Here is a 21,061-nt window from a genome sequence, read left to right as displayed (position 1 = left end):
CGTGAGGCCAACGCTTTACCAGCTGCCCCACCGTGCTCCCACATTAAATACAATACTTTCCAAATATTGTCAATATCCAGTCATAATCTCTCTCCAGGTCACAATTTGCTAAATATTCTATTTCCCAGTGCAGCCGTACACAAATAAAAATTAAACATTATTATAATTTGATCATCGAAGAATGTACCAGTGAATAGTGGCTTGTGAGTGTGTATAAAAACATGACTGGCAACGCAACTGAACTTATTAATGTAAAAAAAAAAGTCAATTTTTATTAATTTATTAAAGATTTATTTATGTATTTTGCCGGGTTTGCAAGGCTTTCCATGTGGAACTGAATGTATGGTGAATGTTAGGTGGTCGCGGGGGGGGGGGGGGTCGACGACGACTACATAAACATCACACAACACCCGATTTTGTGAACTCACCTTGACGCATTCTTCACGTTTCCCACCGTCCTCGAAGGCAACACGATTCAGGTCCGCGGTCCGGTGGTCATCTGACACGTCAAGGTAAACATGTCGTCTGTGTTATCGGCTCGGAGGGAACGGTAACCCCGCGGAAGATAAACTCTCTTTTCACGGCCTCATTCCTTCGCGTTTTAAGCACGCCCGGCGGGGAGGGGGATGAACGGGGCTACTTGAAAAGCGCTCCGCGGTGGGTAAACACGGCATCGGTCGGAGATGCTAACGATGAAGCTAACGGACGCTGGCTGTCCGACACCCGAGCGGACCGAAAGGACCCCGCACGATGCTTGAAACAGACCGCCCGAGCGAGCCAGTCAGCAGCGGTTGCTAAATCCTTCGAAGTCCATCGCCGAGAGAGAGGCGGTGATGCCTTCGTGCGCATAGCGGTGCAGTTTCATCACTTTGCGGGGATGTCATTCACAATGGAGGATCATTTGGAGTCTGGCTGGGTCGCCGTTCGCCCGAACGCCTTCGAGGAGAAGGAGAAGCACAAAATCGTCTTCATCGTCGCCTGGAACGAAGTGGAAGGCAAATTTGCGATAACGTGTCACAACAGGACGGCGCAAAGGAGAAGCTTTGGGAGCAGCAGCAGCAGCAGCAGCAGCGGTGGCGGCGGCGGCGGAGGCACAGACGCTCCGTCCGAGGATGGAGACAAAACAAGATGGCCCGAAAGTGACAAAGCGTCCAGGAGCCCCGGTCCAGGTGCCAGAGAGGCTGCCGTGAAAGGCCTCAAAGGCAAGCTCCCGGGTTCCAAACTGAGCCCCGTGAAGATTAAAACTGTGCTCAACTATGTGTCGTCTCACGTCAGTTGCGACGGAGAACCGCAGAAAGAGGAGCAGCTGCCCTCCGTGGACACGCTGGACCTGGAGGACGGTCTGAGCCCCGAGGACTGCAGCTGGGCAGGCCTCTTTTCCTTCCAGGACCTGCGGGCGGTCCACCAGCAGCTGTGCTCGGTCAACTCGGACCTGGAGCCCTGCCTCCCCGTCTTCCCCGAGGAACCCAGCGGGATGTGGACGGTGCTGTTTGGACCGGCTGAGGTCTCGGAGGCCGAGATGGACGAGCTGTGCTCCGGGCTGCAGCTCTACCTCGGCCACGCGCTCGACGTATGCGGCTGGAAGATCCTCTCTCGGCTTCTGTTCGCCGAAAACGACGACCCGGACGAGTACTACGAGAGCCTGAGCGAGCTGAGACGGTGCGGCTACGAAGAGGCGCTTTCCCGCGAAAGTAAACACCTGCAAGAGGTGAGCGCGAGCTTCCTTTCGATGTCTGGAAAGCGTAGAACCTTCCACCGACAATTTATCAAGGATAGACGCAGCCGCCGGTGCACTTTTAATCCGTTTTATTAAACAAGCAGTAATTAAAAAAAAAAAAAAAAAACCACACCCACAGGCATTTAACTCGCAACTTGGCTCACGATAAACCGTCTCATTTGTCATCGCTAACCAGGCCAGGCAGGCCTCAGCTTTTAAAGCCACACACATTCAAAGTTACATCTTTTGTCGTGTGGATTGTGACCCCAAGTGGGCGACAGTGAAACCTGCACCTCAAATGCATAGTTTGTCTTTTACCCATCCATCTGTTTTCTTTGCCGCGTATCCTCACGAGGGTCGCGGAGCCTACCCTAGCCGTCAACGGGCAGGAGGCGGGGTACACCCTGAATTGGTCGCCAGCCAATCGCGGGGCACATGGAGACAAACAGTCGCACAGACAATCTCACCTAGGGGCAATTTAGGGTGTCTAATTAATGTTGCATTTTTGGGGATGTGGGAGGAAACCGGAGTGCCCACCCGGAGAAAAGCCACGCAGGCACGGGGACAACATGCAAACTCCACACAGGCGGTGCCGGGATCGAACCCGGGTCCTCAGAAGTGTGAGTCCAACGCTTTACCACCGTTTAATGGTGCAAAATCAATTTTTATGCAATTACTCAATTAATCTACTCTAGGAAATCAGTTTTAGCAGACATTTCTGTAATAACCAATTTTATTGTCATTATATATTGGATGGGAGCGGCACGGTGGGGCAGCTGGTAAAGCGTTGGACTCACACTTCTGAGGACCCGGGTTTGATCCGGGCACCGCCTGTGTGGAGTTTGCATGATCTCCCCGTGCCTGCGTGGGTTTTCTCCGGGTGGGCACTCCGGTTTCCTCCCGTATCCCAAAAACACGCAACATTAATTGGACACTTCAAATTGCCCCGAGGTGTGATTGTGAGTGCGACTCTTTGTCTCGATGTGCCCTGCGATTGGCTGGCAACCAATTCGGCGTGTACCCCGCCTACTGGCCCATTGACAGCTGGAATAGGCTCCAGCACTCCCCGCGTCCTTGTGAGGATAAGTGGCAAAGAAAATGGATGGATGGATGGAGATTTGCAGTATTTTTTTCTTTTTTTTTTCAATACATATATTATAGTCCTATTGTATTTATTTCTCACCACCATTATTCATGGGTCTATGTGACCTGCTGTAATATTATAAAAAAAATAACACAATTCAATTATTATTATGATTTTGTAAATAAAAGAACAAAGTTTGATTACAACTTGAAAAATACTTTCCCCTGCCTTTTTAAAACTTTAAAATGATCAATTTGGCCTGCAGCAAAACAGGAAGCCACTCTTAAAATCATGCCCCAAAACCCACAGAATACAAAGGTCAGAGGTCACATCAGTGGCTGAATTAGCCATTATTAAAAGCCCATATTCACTTCTCACTGTTATTAATGCATGAAAAAGAAAGGCGATGTGTGTGTGAAAATCGTTGGGCTCAAGGACATTAATTACATTACAAATTGCACCTTTGGACTGTGAGCCACAAATGCTAACCTTGTTTCCCTGCACATTGTAAACATTGTAAATTGAAATAACCTTTTCCACCTTTTGCACGAGCCCTATACTGTATTTCGCAAACAGTGTACGCTTTATTTATTTTTTTGCAGTGAAACGAGGCCACGAGAAGACCGACACACACTCCGCACACATGCTATCGATCCTTTCTCCGTTTGCGAGTTAGCTTGGAGCCTCTTCTGTCCCACTATTGATCTTATTCCCGGCAATAGATCACATTTGGCAACAGAGCGTGTGCGCTTTGTTGTACTGCCACGATTTACAGTTACTGTACATCCTTCTTTTAGCCAGTGGGCGCGTTTCTATTGACGGACTAAATAATACGGTATTGTTTTCAATATGGCGGCACGTTGGCTCAGCTGGAAAGTGTTGGCCTCACAGTTCTGAGGTCCCGGGTCCAATCCCGGACCCGTCTGTGTGGAGTTTGCATGTTTTCCCCGTGCCTTCGTGGGTTTCCTCCGGGGATTCCGGTTTCCTCCCACATCCCAAAAAACATGCAACATTAACTGAACTCTCTAAATTGCCCCTAGGTGTGATCGTGAGTGCCACTGTTTGTCTCTATGTGCCCTGCCATTGGCTGGAAACCGGTTCAGGGTGTACCCCGCCTCCTGCCCTTTGACAGCTGGGATAGGCTCCGGCATTCCCCACAACCCTTGTGAGGATAAGCGGCAAAGAAAATGAATGGATGGAATGATCGCTTGTGAATTAACCCTAACCCTGATTTGCCTAAAAATGTTACAGAAGATCTTCCCACAAGAATGGAAGGTGATATCGCTAAAATTTTGTAGACCAACTTACTTACTTATTCTGGCAACCAAAATATAAATAACATCACTCATAACGATGCAGCGTAGTTCTACAATTGATTTCATTTGATTGAGCTGCGGTATCTGACGCAGTAATTGCATATAACGTAATTTCCGGACTCCAAGCCGCGACTTTTTTTCACACGCTTTCATTCCTGTGGTTTATGCGGTGCTAGCGTTAGCGCACCTTGTTATAAGCTAGCGTTAAACTCATTTGTCTTGGTGTCGAAGACGGATATCATTTTTTTATTGACAGAAAGAGGCAAACTTCATTATTTTCCATCCATCCATCCAGCCGTTTTCTTTGCCGCTTATCCTCACTAGGGTCGCAGGGAGTGCTGGAGCCTAGCCCAGCTGTCAACGGGCAGGAGACGGGGTACGCCCTGAACTGGTTTCCAGCCAATCGCAGGGCACATGGAGACAGACAACAGTCGGACTCACACCTATGGGCAATTTAGAGTGCCCAATTAATTTTGCATGTTTTTGGGATGTGGGAGGAAACCGGAGTGTCCCGAGAAAACTCACACAGGCACGAGGAGAACATGTAAACTCCACACAGGGATCGAACCCGGGTCCTCAGAACTGCGAGCCCAGCGATTTATCAGCTGACCCACCGTGCCGCCTACATTTCGTCCCATTTTCCAATAACAATTTTTGTTTGTTTTTTTTTGTGCATGTGCGTGCAGCTTCTGGACAGACACAAGAGCTTGGACAGCATGGTTGACTTGCTGGAACTTTATGAGGAGGAGGACCAGGCCTACGGATCCCTGCTGGAGGCCTCCACGCAACTGTACCAGTACCTGCTGCAGCCATTCCGAGACATGAGGGAGCTGGCTATGCTGCGTAGACAACAGATCAAGGTAACGCGCTTGCGGCAACGTGCCGGGTAAGCGTCTTTATTTTTATTTTTTTACTTAATCGTTGCCTCGAATAGCATAAACAGATAATTGCTGAAGCGGCACATGTGGGAGGCTCCTCGCTTGAGTTTGTTGTCAGCGCGAGGCACCACGCAAAGCAAACGTACCGTAATTTCCGCCCTATAAACCGCGACTTTGTTCACCCTGTAGTTTATGTGGTGATGCGGCTAATTTGTGCATTTTTATTTCTAATGGCCGAAAAGGTGAGAGTGAGACCGGTGGAATGTATGTGCCGAGGAAGTGACTTTTACCGGTCCGGGCCTGTTAGCCCTGCGCTAGCGTGTTACTTCTGTGTCTCAGTGATTTTTAGGGGTATGTTTTTTTTAACCTGCCCTGTTAGCGCGGGGCTAGCGTTAGAGCCGCGCTAGCATTAGGATTAGCGTTAGCGCTAGTGTTAGTGCAGGGGTCACCAACGCGGTGCCCGTGGGTGCATGGTAGCCCACGAGGACAATTTAAGGCGCCCGCGTGCCATGTTCTAAAAATACCACAGCTTTAAATTTTGAATCTGACTTGCTTATGTTATTTAAATTTTTAAAATACCTTTAAAATATGTCACATCATGCAAAAAATTAAAATGAAGATATTTTATGTATTTATAATGAACTATGACTGAAGTTTGCTGCAAACAAGTCACGTAGCCCTTCGTACAATCAGTTCTCACGAATTCGCCCTCAGCCTCAAAAAGGTTGATAACCCCTGTGCTAGTGTTAGCCCATTGCTAGCGTTAGCGCGGCGCTAGCATTAGTGTTAAACTCTCTGTGTTCGGTCTATCTTCGTAAATATCTCGTGTTTCAATGTTGGCACTTTCCGCTTTTACACAGCTGCGGTTTATGTCTGTACCAAATGGTATTTCCTTTACAATTGTACTGGGTGAGGCTTAAAACCAGGTGCGCTCTGTAGACCGGGAATTCCGGTCATTTTCTGGGGAAGTAAGATGGAAAGATCCTGTTCAGTTCATGAAGTGTTAATGGCGGGTTTATTTTTAGCTCATCGCTTCTGAATACACATCAGGCACTTTTTGAAGTAAAGCAACGTGAGAGCGGACTTGCCTTTGAACGCCTGTTTAAAAAATAAAAAAAAAAAAAATTAAGCGATTTATTGGTATTTTTTCAAAACTATGTATTGTATCTTTTTATGGCAACCGAGTCAACCGTGCGCGTCGATCAAGCCGTGCAGCGAATTTCGACTCGAGACGACGGCGTCTATCAACGAGCGATCCGCTCGCGCTGTCAGCAGGAATCTTAGCGATGAATGAATCGATTGTTATTCCCATCGCTGCTTTACAAGCGCGGGCGTGATTAAAACGAAGGCCTCGCCGACCGTCTCAATCATCTGATTACAGTTCTGTCAAAGGAAACGTTTGGATGGAGCTCTTGTACGTGCCTAATGTCGGTTTTTAAAGAGTACTCGGATGGGGGAGGGCTCGGTTAGCGGCGTTGAGTGGCTCTCCGATTGCCCGCGGCCTCGGAGGCATAAATAAATTAGCGTTTGTGTGGCGCTATAGGATTACCCTGCTTATGCATTATGTTTCAATTTCTCCCATCGCTGTCAGAAAAGTACAAAGGTCCCACCGAGATTTGAACTCGGATCGCTGGATTCAGAGTCCAGAGTGCTAACCATTACACCATGGAACCACTTGCTTGCTCTGCAATCTTCTACACCTCCTCAGAGATCTTTTTTTGTTTTTATTCCAATTATTTTTTACTTCTTCTTTTGTTTTTTTTAAGTAGAAAGGTAGATCGCGCGATAACAATTGAGGATCATTTACAAAAAATTACTATATTTGCTCATCCTGTTCAGGATAACCGGAATATGGAGAAGCCACATGAAGATACAGACAATATTTCACACTCACTTTCAGTAGAAGTTGACCCACATGGAAGTCGAGCAAATGAGCAGTTATTGTATCATTTATAATTCTTTCTTTTTTCATAACTATTCAACTAATTTAAAAATGTTAAAGAATTTTTTTTTTCATTTTACTTCTATTGCATAATGTATTTTTTACAATAGTAAACCATCCATCCATCTATTTTATGTATTTTAAATTTTGTTTTATTCTTAGCAACTTATCCTCACAAGGGTCCTGGGGAGTGCTGGAGCCTCTCCCAGCTGTCAATGGGCAGAAGCCAGCGCACACCCTGAACTGGTTGCCAACCAATCGCAGGGCACACTGGAGATAAACAGTCACCCTCACAATCACACCTATGGGCAATTTAACAGTGTCCAATTAATGTCGCATGATTTTTGGGGATGCGGTTGGAAACCGGAGTGCCGGGAGGAAACCCAAACGCAGGCACGGGGAGAACATGCAAACTCCACACAGACGGATCCGGGATTGAGCCTTGGTCCTCAGAACTGTGAGGCCAGCGCTTTCCAGTTGATCCACCGTGCTGGCACAATAGTAAACCAATTGAAAAATTATTCAATTTGATCATTTAAAAAATAATCACGAATATGTACATTTATATAGGCCAGATTAAAAATAAATGAAGCCGGCGATCCCGTGCTGTACATGGCCTGCGGGCTGTACTCTGCCCACCTCTGGAATACAGGAGAGCCATTTCCTCCTAAAATCATAAATTATGAGTTTATTTTGCAGTTTGGAAGGGCTCTGCGGATTTAAAAGACTTTCTGGAAAACATCGTTTCTGCATTGCTTTGGCGTTTTGACAAACGCAAGCATGCTAAACTGAGGTCAACGATATAATTTCTTCCATTTAGCTTGCAGCACTTCAGAGACCAAATAATGTCACCCAAAATGCTTTAAACGTTGTTTCAGAAAGTTGATTTTGATTTTTAATGCAAGCCACTAACGGGATGTGATTTAAAAAAAAAAAAAAAAAATTTAAAGAAAGAGCACGGATTGTTGATTAAAGATGCCACGCTTTATTTTTTTAAAAATAATTGTCAATGTCTTTTTATTAGCTTTGCAAGCCTCCTGCCCGAAGATAGCTGAGATAAGCACCGGCACTACCGCGACCCTCCTGAGGATAAGCGGCTCAGATAATGAATGATGCATATCTGCATTGCATTCAATCGACAAATCGCGCAAATTTAAACCAAGTCACAGACTCCTTTTGACATTCAGTATGATATGCATAAAAAATGTGGACAAAAAATATCGGATTTTGATGGCATGGGACCTGGAATACAAGAAATTGGAGCCGGTATGATAGTGACATGACACATTTGCAGTATTTTTACGCCACTAGTGCGTTCGCCGAGTTAAGTCGGATCAGGAAGGGATGTCACACCATCTTTCAGGCTTTACAGTTTTGACTCCATCCAGATAATCCGATGTAAATAATGTATTATTATTTTCAGTGGACTACTGCCTTTGCCTGAGAAAAACACCGTACAGGTACTTCTGGTGTCGTTGCGGTTTATTGGCGAGTGGGTAACTCGAGCCTCTTTCCCCAGATCTCCATGGAGAACGACTACCTGGGCCCCAGGCGGGTTTTCGCCCTCCAGCAGGAGGACTCTGATTGGCAGAGGAAAGCTCAAGAAGCTGTCCTGATCATCCAGGAGTTCACCGTAAAATATTTCGAGACTACGGCCAGAGCTCAGAAAGGTAACGGAACACGAACAACTTTGAATAAAACGCGTACGCTTGCTCTTTGAATGCATAACCCCACCCACCACCCCCCACGCTCCCCCCGTGTGTTTTCAAGCGCCAACGTGTGCAGTAATGAGGCGTAGCGGACAGCGGCTCTGTTTTGACAGGAACAGGTGCAAACAAGGGCAGCCGATTGATCGGAAAGCAGATTGTGCAGCGTCCGCTTCACAATGTCACCCTCCTCCCCCCCTCGGAGTGGTCAATTTAGTACTACGCCGAGAAGGTTGTACCGTAATTTCCGGCCTATAAGCCGCGATTTTTTTCACACGGTTTCAACCCTGCGGTTTATGCGGGAATGCGGCTCATTTGTGCCGCACATAACGGCCGCAAGGGGGAACTCGAGCGGAAAAGTTAATAGTGAGACGGGTGGAATATATGTGCCGAGGAAGTGACTTTTACCGGTCCGGCCCTGTTAGCGCTGCGCTAGCGTGTTACTGCCATGTCTCACTGATTTTACTAACATGTTTTTTGTTTTAACCGGCCCTGTTAAGGCGGCGGCGCTAGCGTCAGCGTTAGCATGGTGGCGCTAGCGTTAGTACAGCGGCGCTAGCCTTAAACTCTGTGTACCGTCTTTCTTTGTAAATATCTTGTGTTTCAATGTGGGTTCCAATGTGGGCACTTGCGGCTTTTGCACAGCTGCGGCTTATGTATGTACCAAATATTATTTCCTTTACAAATGTCCTGGGTGAGGCTTATAATCAGGTGCGCTCTGTAGGCCGGGAATTACCGTAATGATTTCAGCATGTTTTCCATGTGTGTTTATGACGTATCATATATTTTTTGGTTTTTTTCCCCTCCACGACAATCCACTCATTAAATGTAATATAATACAGTGGAGGTCACTGATGGTGTAGCGCACAGGTGTCAAACTCAAGGCCCGGGGGCCAGATCCAGCCACCGTATTATTTTATGTGGCCCAAATATTGCTACTGCTATCAACTTCAATGTTTTGTCTTAAAATCTGTTCCAAAATTTCAAATTGATGATAACGTTGAGATATTGGAAGGATTTTTGTGTTACCAAACAGCAATACTAGCGTTTAAAAATCCATTACCGTTCATCTCTGATTCCAAATATAAATTTCCCGTATAAATACGATGAGGTGATTAAAGATTTTTATGGTTTCACAGTCATAACGGCCCTCTGAGAGAAACTACATGTGACGAACTAGACCCAAATGCAGGACTCCGAGACGAGGGCACGATGTTAGGCGTGGTTTATTCAAGGAACAGGGTCATACATTTTGTAAGCAGTCCGAGAAGGCGGAGGTACAGAAACGCTAGGCTAGGCGGGATCCAAAAAAACTTGAAGCGAGGTCTGATGACTAGCAGACAAACTCGGAAACGTGAACCAGGACTTGACTATGACTATGAAACATGAACTAAGACAGTGCTAAACTGTCACGACACCATAACTACAACGTAGACCGTGACAAAATCGAGTTTGGCGCCCCTAGGTGTAGCGGTTGACACGCCTGACTTTGGTGCGGGTGCTGTGGGATCGATTCCCACTAAATGATGGTCTTGATATGTACCCTGCGACTGACTGGCGACCAGTTCAGGGTGTAGTCTGACTTTTACCTGATGTAAGCTGGAATAGGCTCCGGCACTCCCGTGACCCTCGTGAGGATAAGTGGCTAGATGTCTCACCATCATCCTTATTTTACCTTTACTGAACATATTTGGTGTCACGTTGGATGCTCACAGTCAGTTTTAACTCAACCGGGTCTTTGTGTTTATGCAGGAGTTTACGAGCGCATGAAGGTGGACCAGCGCAAGTTCGGCAAGGCCTCGTGGACGGCGGCGGTGGAGCGCATGGAGCGAATCCGCTACGCCGTCGCCAAGGAAACCCTGCAGCTGCAAAGAGCGCGGGAGATCAGCCTGGAGCAGAGGAAACGCACGCTTCGAGAAGAAGTACGCAAAGGGAACAAACGGGGTCCGTGACCTTTGGCCACGCGTAAACGCGAGCGCTTCCCCCTCAGATGCAGAGCTTGTGTCGCAGCGAGGATGCGTTGACCCTGCTGGACCGCATGGAATCTCAGTACTACGAGCTGCAGCTCCAACTGTACGACATCCAGGCCGAGATTCTGCAGTGCGAGGAGCTGCTCCTCGCCGCCCAGCTCGACCGCGTTCGAAGACAGATGGCAGGTATGGCTTCATTCCAACAGGTCGGACTACTTTTCGGCGAAAAACAAGGTGACCTCTCGCAGTAGTCGCTATTTAAGGAGTAAGATCGCCTCACATTTGGTTTCAGAGAAATGTTAAAGGTCAAGTGTCATGAAATGGATGACTTTTAGGATGTTATTAATCCAAAAATATCGGCCGGTATGGACACATCCGTTTTTTTTTTTTCACCGCAAAACATGATTTTGACGTATACGTTTTTGTAACTCCCGCCGTGAAAATCCTCTCGAGGGATTTGTTTTCGAGAAGAAGCAGGAAGTGACTGACGTACAGGGCAGGAGCGCCCTCCAGCGGACTCGTTTGTTTCTATTAGTTTTACCTGCGGGAAGCTAGCTCGTTGTTCCTTCGTGTTAGCCAAAATGCCGGCTCGTTGCATTGACGGATGGATATTGCTCGAACACTCGGGAGGACGGATTTACCCTTCGTAAGTTTCCAAGAGACCCGGTTCGTGGTGAAAAATGGATTGCACGGGTGCAAAGGATGAGAGCTTCGTGGGTTCCAAATGACAGGTAGGTGTGTATACAGCTACTAAAAAAAAAAATAATAGTTTGGTTGGGTCGGACCACGTAATCCGTTTCTCATAACGTAGCAAAAGAGCCGCGTACGTATGACAGGGGTGCTAAATGTGTCGATGTGCGCGTCGGACGGCTTCCGCGTCGGGCTCGCCGGCGAAGGCTTCCGCGGACCTCGCGGACGAGCACGGCTTCGGCCGGGCTGGCTCATACGTACTGTCTGGGTGTCTGTTGTTAGTTAGAAGTGATCCGCATATCATCTAAATATGGTTCGAAACACTAGGGTAATATTGCCGGACGCTTCACTCGGTTGTGAGATGTTCTCTTCTTCGAAAAGAGCTTCCGTGTCTGAAGGGGCGTTTCCCACGGCAGGGGCCGCAGCGTGTTTTCAATGGCGAATGTCCCAGCGTGACATCACGGGCAGGAGATGCAGCCAATATGGCGACCACTTGGATGTCGAATGACACTTCCGCAACTTTGCGCATGGACGACGCGCTCTCCGCTCGCATTTATTTTTTCGTATAGACATTGAAGTGAATAATGTTAAATGTATTTTTCATTCCATTATCTATTTGAGAATGTTTATTGGGATGACACTTGAGCTTTACATTAATAATACGTTGAATTTTGTAACAACAGAGGCAAAGAGCTTGTATTAGGCTGTGCAATGCGTCAACACTGCAAACTACAACCGCAGTAGTAAAAATATATTTCTTTTAAATTGTTCATCAAAAATGAACATTATTGACATTGCAATGGAGTATTTTTATCAATTTGCAATCAAGGTCCCACCATGATTTGAAATTCGATCGCTGGATTCAGACTCCCGAGTGCTGACCGTTAAACCACGGAACCGCTTGTCGAGGAAGGGGCGAGGTCTTTGTTTTTCGTTTCGCTTTCCGTCCATCCCATGGCCACGATGTGGTTTTAGCAGAGCATCACAACGAGGTGGTCTACTACGACACCTTTGAAAGCGCGGACGAAATAACCCAGGAGGACACGGCGGAGAAGGAAGAACTGGATCGACTTCAGGTCAGCGCGCGACGACTGGAGGCGCGGCGGGGGCGCATCGTGGCCAAGCGTTCCTATCTGAGGAGCAAGAGGGTGCGTACGCCTCTTTCGCGCATACCAAGTGCAACTTGTATTCTATCTTCCATCCATTTTCTTTGCCGCCTATCCTCACGAGGGCCGCGGGGAGCGCTGCAGCCTATCCCAGCTGTCAACGGGCGGGATGCGAGGTACCAGCCAGTCGAAGGGGACATAGAAACGAACAATCGATCACACCGAAGCGGAATTTAGAGTGTCCAATTAATGTTGCATCTTTTTGGAATGTGGGAGAAAACCCTCGTAGGCACGCGGAGAAAATGCAAACTCCACATAGGTGGGGCCGGGATCGAACCCAGGTCCTCAGAACTGTGAGCCCAACGCTTTACCAGCTGCGCCACTGTGCCACCTATTCTATCTTTCATCCATCCATTTTCTTTTCCCCTTATCCACACAAGGGTCCAGGCAAGGCAGGCCTCAGCTTTTAAAGCCACACACACTCAAAGTTACATCTTTTGTAGTGTGGATTGTGTGCATTGTGACCCCAAGTGGGCGACAGTGAAACCTGCACCTCAAATGTACAGTTTGTCTTTTAGTCATCCATCCGTTTTCTTTGCCCCTTATCCTCACAAGGGTCCAGGCCAGGCGGGCCTCAGCTTTTAAAGCCACACACACTCAAAGTTACATCTTTTGTAGTGTGGATTGTGTGCATTGTGACCCCAAGTGGGCGACAGTGAAACCTGCACCTCAAATGTACAGTTTGTCTTTTAGTCATCCATCCGTTTTCTTTCACGCTTATCCTCACGAGGGTCGCGGGGAGTGCCGGAACCTATCCCAGTTGTCACCCGGGCAGGAGGCGGGGTACACCCTGAACTGGTCGCCAGCCAATCACATGGCACATAGAGAGAAACAGCCGCACTCACAATCACACCTAGGGGCAATTTAGAATTTTTTGAATTTTGAAAAAATGTGGGAGAAAAGCCACGCAGGCACGGGGAGAACATGCAAACTCCACACAGCCGGGACTGAGTTTCTCCAAATGTCCCGAACCATTTTGCGTGAGCGGGCAGTTGAAAGGTTGTAATTAGGTCCATAAATGCGTCTTTGGATATTCTTTGTGTGGAAAAACGCGCTGAATAATTGTTGCTTTTGTTGTTTTGCAGGAGATCTGTGTATCGAACCACGTTACGAAGCAACAGATGCGTTCGACCACTCAGAAAGACTCTCTGTCGCAATGGGTCTTACAGGTAGATCTTTTTTTAAATTATTCATCACCTTGTTGTAATTTACGTGCCGGAATTCCCGGCCTACGGAGCACACCTGGTTATAAGTCTCTCCCAATACATTTGTAAAGGAAATACCATTTGGTACATACATAGGCCGCAACCATGTAAAACCTGCAAGTGGCCACTTTGAAACACAAGATATTTACAAAGAAAGACGGTAATGCTAACGACGCGCTAATGCTATTGTCGCCACGCTAACGCTAGCACTGCCGCGGTAACAGGGCCGGTTAAAAAAAAAAAAAAAACAAACATACTGGTAAAAATCACTGAGACATGGGAGCAGCACGCTAGCGCAGCGCTAACAGGGGCGGACCGGTAAAAGTCACTTCCTCGGCACATATATTCCACCGGTCTCACTCTTACCTTTTCCGCTCGAGTGCCCCCTTGCGGCCGTTAGGAAAAAAAAAAATGCACAAAATTATCCGCATCACCGTAAGGCTTCTAACCAAGTGCGCGAACGCTAGCGCCGCATCACCGCATAAACCGCAGGGTTGAAAGCGTGTGAAAAAAGCCGCGGCTTATAGGCCGGAAATTACGGTATGCATTTTTGTCCCGCTGAATTTTGCAGACAAAATTCGATGAAGAGGAAGACGAACGAAAGAATAGCAGAGTTCGTCAAGAGAGACAGAGGACTCTGGATAGACTTCGAACCTTCAAGCAGGTACGTTCAATTCCGGCCTGCGAGCTGAAGTTGTCCCTCCCTTTGCCGGCTGATCTCCGCGTCTGCGGTTCCAGCGCTACCCGGGTCAGGTGATTCTCAAGTCCGCCCGCCTGCGCGCGGCCCACGGCAGAAGGAGAGATCGCGGCAGGATTGCGCAAACGGGCGACGAGGGCGAAAGGGAGGGGCGTTCCCAGCCCGCCGGCGCGCGGGACCCGGGCCAGCGGCCGCTGTTTCTCAGCATCAGCGTGCAGACGGACGCCAGCTCCGCGCTCACCGCCCAGCCCGTCGCCGGCCTGGCAGCGCGGTCACTTCCTCCTTTGCCCGTGCCCGGTCCCGCGGACTCCTTCTGCTCCCCTTGCTCGCTGTCCTCGCTGCTGGCGTCGCCGACCTCGCCTCCGCCCCCTCCCCCTCCTCTTCCTCTCCCGCCAATACGAGAACAGGTGTCGCCCTCCGAGAGCCCGGGCGGACCATCGCGGAGGCCCGGGGGCGGGAGTGCGTCGGAGGAGCTCTCTCGGTCCTCTCTTGGCCCCTTCCACCCTCGCTTCTTTGACAGCAGCCAGCTGGTCAGCGCCCGCAAAAAACTGAGGAAGACTCCGGGCTTCGAGGCCCGCAGCAGACGAGGTACTGCGACCATATTGACTCGGCACCGCGTTGACGCTGCAATCCGATTGGACGAAAGAAAGAAAGCGAAGGAAAAACACGACAAAACGAAGAGAAATGATTGTCGGTAATACATGAATACAATTTCAGGGAACGCTGAATTCCGGCTGTAAATGCAGATTTGTGCCTCTAGTAAAGTTTAGGCCAGCAGAGAATTGCGTTGCCGTCCCTGACGGTTAAAAATTTGGATAGAATTGTGACACTCCAGTTTTGTATTTGTTTGAATCAGGAATGGATGATTTAAATGCGACCAATTAACAATTAACTTGGAACAACATTCACACAGACCAACCCTGCAAACTCCATCGTGCGGGATCACAACACTGCATTCAAAAACCGTAGACCAGGGGTGTCAAACTCATTTCTATCGCGGGCCACATTGTAGTTACGGTTTCTGTCAGCGGGCCATTGTGACTGAAAGCGTGAAAATCTTTAATTGACTCGTCATATTTACACATTAAATGTATCAACTAGTTTTGGAATCTGAAATCAAGGCTAATTGGTTTTTCAACTGTTGTTGATGTTTGGTAGCACAAAAACGCTTGCAACATCTCAACGTCATCATTTATGATATGGCAATTTGTAATTATGGTCCCTATTTTAACAAAAAAAAATCATGCAAGTTGTTACACATGATCGGCGGGCCGCATTTGGCCCCCGGGCCTTGAGTTGGACACCAGTTGCTGTCTCACTTTCAGAGTCATTCTTCCATCCGAATTCCTCATCTTATTGTTATTATTACAGTACAACCTCGGTTCTCGACCACAATCCGTTCCAGAAGGCGGTCCGAAAACCGAATCGATATTTCCCACGTCTGCGTACTGAGGCCGCGCTATACACGAGAACGACGCGCGTCGTGGGTCAGCAGGTCGGGCCGCGCACGTTACGTTATTTCCAGGTTTTGTCGCAGGCGATTGAAAACCGAATTGTTCAAGAACGGAGACGTTCCAGAACCGAGTATTCACTGCATTCGGACCCATAACTGATTTGAAAGACTTTTGGCCCATCATTTCCTGTCTCCTCCCAAACAGGAAGCTCCCCCATGGACGAAGTGCTGGCCTCCCTGAAGCGAGGCAGTTTCCACCTGAAGAAGGTGGACCAGCGGCCCGTCCCTCCCGCCGCTCAGAGCGACGACGACCCCGACAGCATCTTGGCTCAGATCCGAAAGGGGGTCAAACTGAGGCAGGTCCCCCCTCAAGAACGGAAAGGCCAGGAGGACGTCGCTGCCCCCAGAGACCCTCTGACCCAAAGTATCTATGAGGCGCTTCGACGGATCAAAGAGGCCTCGCCGGAGTCGGACTCCGATGACGACGGGCCGGGCGGGCCCGACTGGGAAAGCTAGGGTTAGTAACTCAGACCAAATGTAACCAATAACACCACACAATCGCCAATAGGAATCCACTCCTGTCCCCAAAAGGTACAGTTGGTGCAACTATTGCCATAATTACAGTATTTGACCCGGTTTGCACCCTTTCCAAGTCCAAAACGGTACAAGCGTGTTCCCAATAGAACTATCTTTGAGGGTGCTTCATAGTGACATTGTACCGTTAGAGGGCCAAGCCTGTACTTGAACTGTACACCGTGCTACACACACACAACCACAAAAGGGGATGAGGCGCACTAAATATCACCAAAAATTGGTCATCCTGATCATTTTTTATTCTAATTCTCCACAATCTTCATAATTATTGTACCGCGTACTGTCACAATGTAACAATGCCATATTTATTAGTAGTTATTCAACTGTTGTGTAGCTATTCTAAACACTCCCGTTTTGTTTTTGTTGGGTTTTTTTTTTCCCCCTTGACCCTTTCCACTGAGCCTTAAATACGGAACGAAAAACCTCGCAAGCGGAAATCTGTCTCGACGCCGTCACAGGAAAAAAAAAAACAACGCTTACGGGCACGGGTTGTACATCGGGGTCATATGGATTATGGGAATACAAATAATCCCTCTGAGATTTCATCGAGGATCACGAGGTCCGAGCGTTACCATGTAACATGACCGCCGTCACCATCTTTAATATTTTCGGCGTTACGTCCAAGAAGTCGGTGCCCGCGCTGGGGCGTAACGTGTGCTTCGTGTCGTGGAGACAGTACAGTAAAGGCACGCTGCTTCCTTAATACGACATTGCACAGAAGCGGTAAATCCTTCAGTATGTCGTGCTGGATCCGACCCCCTTCCCCCACTTCCTGTCCCCTCCTGGCCTCGCCACCCGCGTGTTCCTCATCCAGCTCGGATGACCATCTGCTCAGCGGCCAGCGTGCTATACGATAGCGCCGTGGGCGATGTGGCGCGTCCGTTCGCGGATGCAGGGAGAAAATCGTGTCGCGTGAAGCCTCCGCAACGAGTGCGAGGAGATCCCCGAGCTTTGTGCGGATAGACCGAGGGGGGCCGCGCGTCACTGGCGACGGCTCCTCCAGCTTCTCCACGTGCACACTCGAGTAGGCAGTCACGCTCGGTTGCGAGTCAGCCACTCGCGCGCTAACCCGCACGCAAATTTTTTCGCCAACGTGCGCTCGCGGACCACGTTTTGTCACTATTTTGCTTGCGACTGGTGATTCCCGGTGTCATCTATGGTGCGTTACGCGGACAAAACAATTGGGACACTTTGCTATTTCATCTGCGAGATCTGAAAATTTACAAAAGTAAATTAGTGCCACCGGGATTTGAACGTGAAATGTAAAGTGATCCCATTTTCAATAGTTGTATTTCAGTGTAACTTTTCAATGTTAACAATGGATAGGTTTCCGGTGACTCCGCCGCAGTCCCGGGAGTCCCTTGTCCGCCATTTTGAGTGTCTAAAGCAAGTTAGCGTCCAAGCAAGCCCCTTTCGTCCGATAATAATGGGCCGCACGTGCCTAGTTTGGCGCCGTGCTAACCGCGCTGAATCTGGGCAAACAAAGAGGTAGTATTTTGATATTCCAAAGGGAAGTAAAACGACGCGACTGTCGACAGAAAGACGGGAACCGATGGTTGTCGAGGATCTTCCAGATCCAACACAGAGACACTGCGAAGTTCGGTCGGATAATTTTGTAACGTTTTCAATTAAATACTTGAGGCAACAAGGAATAAAATAAGTTACGTATTCTACACAAAGGTATGACAGAGAATTCTTTAAGAGGGAAAAAAAAAATCGACCCAGTAAGACCTCTCTTCTATGACTGTCTCGCTATTCCGTAATTTTACTGAAGCATCGGCTGCAAAAAAGAAGGGCAGCCACGTGTGAACACACTTCTCCGAGACCGGCCAAACCGGTCCAATGACCGGAGAGAAACGCAGCCAATCTTTTTGGGATATGATCCAGGGACGTAGTCGTGGATCGGTAGACCTCTTGAGAATATCTTACTCGAGCCGCCGTTACGCACCGATTACCGATAACCCGTTGCCGTACATCTTGAGCCCACCCACTTGCAAAGTCATCGTAGGCTTGTCGAGACTTGTAAGCCTTTAGTTCGTCAAGCGTGTAAGCGTTCACAGAATTTGCGAGATAATTAGCGATATCGGATATGTGACGTCGGGGTACCTTCCTCGTCGTCACTCCGGTTGCTTGCTTGAAATTCACATGGATATTTCCCGCCGATGTCCTTCAATTTCTCCAAGTATTTGGTACTGCTTAACCTTCTGTTGACCCATGTTGCATTTTTGCAGATGGTACAACATGGGTCAACAGAGTAGGTCAGTCAAATATGATTTTCAATCTGAACATGGATATGATCTTTTATTATTTTTAACATTGAAAAACGTTGGTCATAATTTCAGATAACCTGGAACCCTGCTTGGTTAACGGAGGGTTAAACCATCGAGTGTGTTTTTGTCCGCTACGTTTGCATTTGCTTTAATCGACGTCGTAACTTTTACACCAAAAGGAAAAATTAACGATAGAAAAAAACTTCACATTTCACCATTAAACTATGTTCTCTGAACTCTTAAGAGACACAGTATGGCATCCGTCGCAAGGCATGATGGGTCGTCGGAAACCTATCCATTCAACTGGCTCCAATTCGCTGTCTGAAATTCACCGTCTGTGCCACCAGGCAGGGGTTGCTTCAGGTCAGTTACACTTTCTTAGTCACGTGACGTCACATACAAAGAAAGCGGAACTGTGATTGGCTGGCTGTTCGGTTCTGACCTGAAGTAACCCCTGCCTGGCGGCACAGATGATGAATTTTAGACAGCGAATTGCAGCAACTATTAAAAATTTAATCATTTTACATTTCAAATTCAAATCCTGTTTTCTGTGGAATTTCAAATTCAAATCCCAGTGGGACTAATGTACTTCCAAGAAAATGGGCGATCACTTTCTCAGTTTTCAATCCTCGGTGGAGATTTTGGAATCTGGGATTATGATTAATATTTCTTTGCACGTTTGTCAGCGGTTTATAAGCTTTACCCCCTGCCTAATTAATAATGCCTCATAGTTATTATGTATATGTATATCAACTGTTGAGAGGTCATCACGGCTCGGCCTAAATTTACGGCGCTTCTTTTCGGCACTTTAATATGCTAAATTTATGCGCGCAGTCATTTGAGTGCATTTCAAAGCTCGGACTGTGGAAAAGTTAATAGGGAATGGCAACCAAAAAAAAAAAATGAAATGTGGGTACTAACAGAGTAAGTGGCTAAACTAAAGCATGCGCTCTTTGTGTCGTTCCTCACGAGAACGTTGTTACTTATTGCCCTCGCACGGCTCACTAGTGTACTTTTCGCATTCTAAAGCCATTAAATGTCATAACAAAAGTTATTAATCAGACTGGGAGGAAGCAGGTTTTCTGTTAGCGTCAGCACAGCATCGAATGCAGGAGGTCAATTAACTGCTTCTCGACTCTGAAAACGTAAGTACAGGCACATTCCCAAACATCGTGTCACATAAAACTGAATAGGACTTCATTTGCCGTGGAATAAAAACCGCCCAGTGCAGTGAGGTGCTTCGTGTGATCCGGATCCCATTCACGCGTTCTACACTTGATCAACCAGAACCTTGTAGTAACTTCAGCTAACTGGACTGTATTTGCTTTGCATGTCATCGCCCTCATGTTTGTCTTTTCTCATCCTCAGCAGTTTTTATGTCACCTCACGCAACCTGACTATAAAGCCCCCGCCATCTGAAATGTGCTCCACCACGATTAAGCACTCAAACATGAATACCGTAATTCCCGGCCTACAGAGCGCACCTGGTTATAAGCCTCACCCAGTACTTTTGGAAAGGAAATACCATTTGGTACATACATACGCCGCAGCTGTGTAAAAGCCGCAAGTGCCCAGACGGTACACGGAGAGTTTAACGCTAGTGCTGTGGTAATGCTAGCGCTGCGCTAACAGGGCCGGTTAAAAAAAAGCATACCGGTAAAAATCACTGAGACACGGCAGGAACACGCTAGCGCAGCGCTAACAGGGCCGGTTAAAAAAAGCATAGCGGTAAAAATCACTGAGACACGGCAGGAACACGCTAGCGCAGCGCTAACAGGGCCGGTTAAAAAAAAGCATACCGGTAAAAATCACTGAGACACGGCAGGAACACGCTAGCGCAGCGCTAACAGGGCCGGTTAAAAAAAAGCATACCGGTAAAAATCACTGAGACACGGCAGGAACACGCTAGCGCAGCGCTAACAGGGCCGGTTAAAAAAAAGCATACCGGTAAAAATCACTGAGACACGGCAGGAACACGCTAGCGCAGCGCTAACAGGGCCGGTTAAAAAAAGCATACCGGTAAAAATCACTGAGACACGGCAGGAACACGCTAGCGCAGCGCTAACAGGGCCGGTTAAAAAAAGCATACCGGTAAAAATCACTGAGACACGGCAGGAACACGCTAGCGCAGCGCTAACAGGGCCGGTTAAAAAAAGCATACCGGTAAAAATCACTGAGACACGGCAGGAACACGCTAGCGCAGCGCTAAAAGGGCTGGTAAAAAAAAAAAAAAACGTACTAGTAAAAATCACTGAGACACGGCAGGAACACGCTAGCGCAGCGCTAACAGAGCCGGTTAAAAAAAGCATACCGGTAAAAATCACTGAGACACGGCAGGAACACGCTAGCGCAGCGCTAAAAGGGCTGGTAAAA

The 21,061-nt window shown here is 47.9% G+C and overlaps 1 protein-coding gene and 1 non-coding gene across 3 annotated transcripts; one reads left to right on the top strand and one right to left on the bottom strand.

The window, feature by feature from the left end:
• Positions 1-435: 435 nt before the first annotated feature.
• LOC133499628 (junction-mediating and -regulatory protein-like) lies at positions 436-18,676 on the top strand. 2 transcript variants are annotated; one of them, XM_061817852.1, is made up of 10 exons: positions 436-1,708; positions 4,804-4,977; positions 8,457-8,607; positions 10,396-10,565; positions 10,634-10,799; positions 12,282-12,451; positions 13,555-13,638; positions 14,246-14,338; positions 14,413-14,959; positions 16,030-18,676. In XM_061817852.1, the coding sequence occupies exons 1-10, from the start codon at positions 878-880 to the stop codon at positions 16,338-16,340; spliced, it is 2,697 nt and encodes an 898-aa protein (XP_061673836.1). In that variant the 5' UTR covers positions 436-877; the 3' UTR covers positions 16,341-18,676. The 2 variants fall into 2 exon arrangements, with proteins under 2 accessions (XP_061673836.1, XP_061673835.1); XM_061817851.1 differs by having other exon boundaries at positions 12,279-12,451.
• Positions 6,597-6,668, bottom strand: trnaq-cug (transfer RNA glutamine (anticodon CUG)). Its single transcript has one exon. It is a non-coding gene; the product is annotated as a tRNA-Gln (tRNA).
• Positions 18,677-21,061: the final 2,385 nt, after the last annotated feature.

Source organism: Syngnathoides biaculeatus, chromosome 4 (genome assembly GCF_019802595.1).
Source record: "Syngnathoides biaculeatus isolate LvHL_M chromosome 4, ASM1980259v1, whole genome shotgun sequence".
NCBI classification, from domain to species: Eukaryota; Metazoa; Chordata; class Actinopteri; order Syngnathiformes; family Syngnathidae; genus Syngnathoides; species Syngnathoides biaculeatus.
This window is presented reverse-complemented; position numbering and strand designations above follow the sequence as displayed.

Coding starts and splice junctions, on each gene's coding strand:
- LOC133499628 (XM_061817851.1), top strand. CDS start 878: ATGTCATTCACAATGGAGGATCATTTGGAGTCTGGCTGGGTCGCCGTT. Junction 12,452..13,554: donor CCTATCTGAGGAGCAAGAGG/GTGCGTACGCCT, acceptor GTTGTTTTGCAG/GAGATCTGTGTATCGAACCA. Junction 14,960..16,029: donor CGAGGCCCGCAGCAGACGAG/GTACTGCGACCA, acceptor CCTCCCAAACAG/GAAGCTCCCCCATGGACGAA.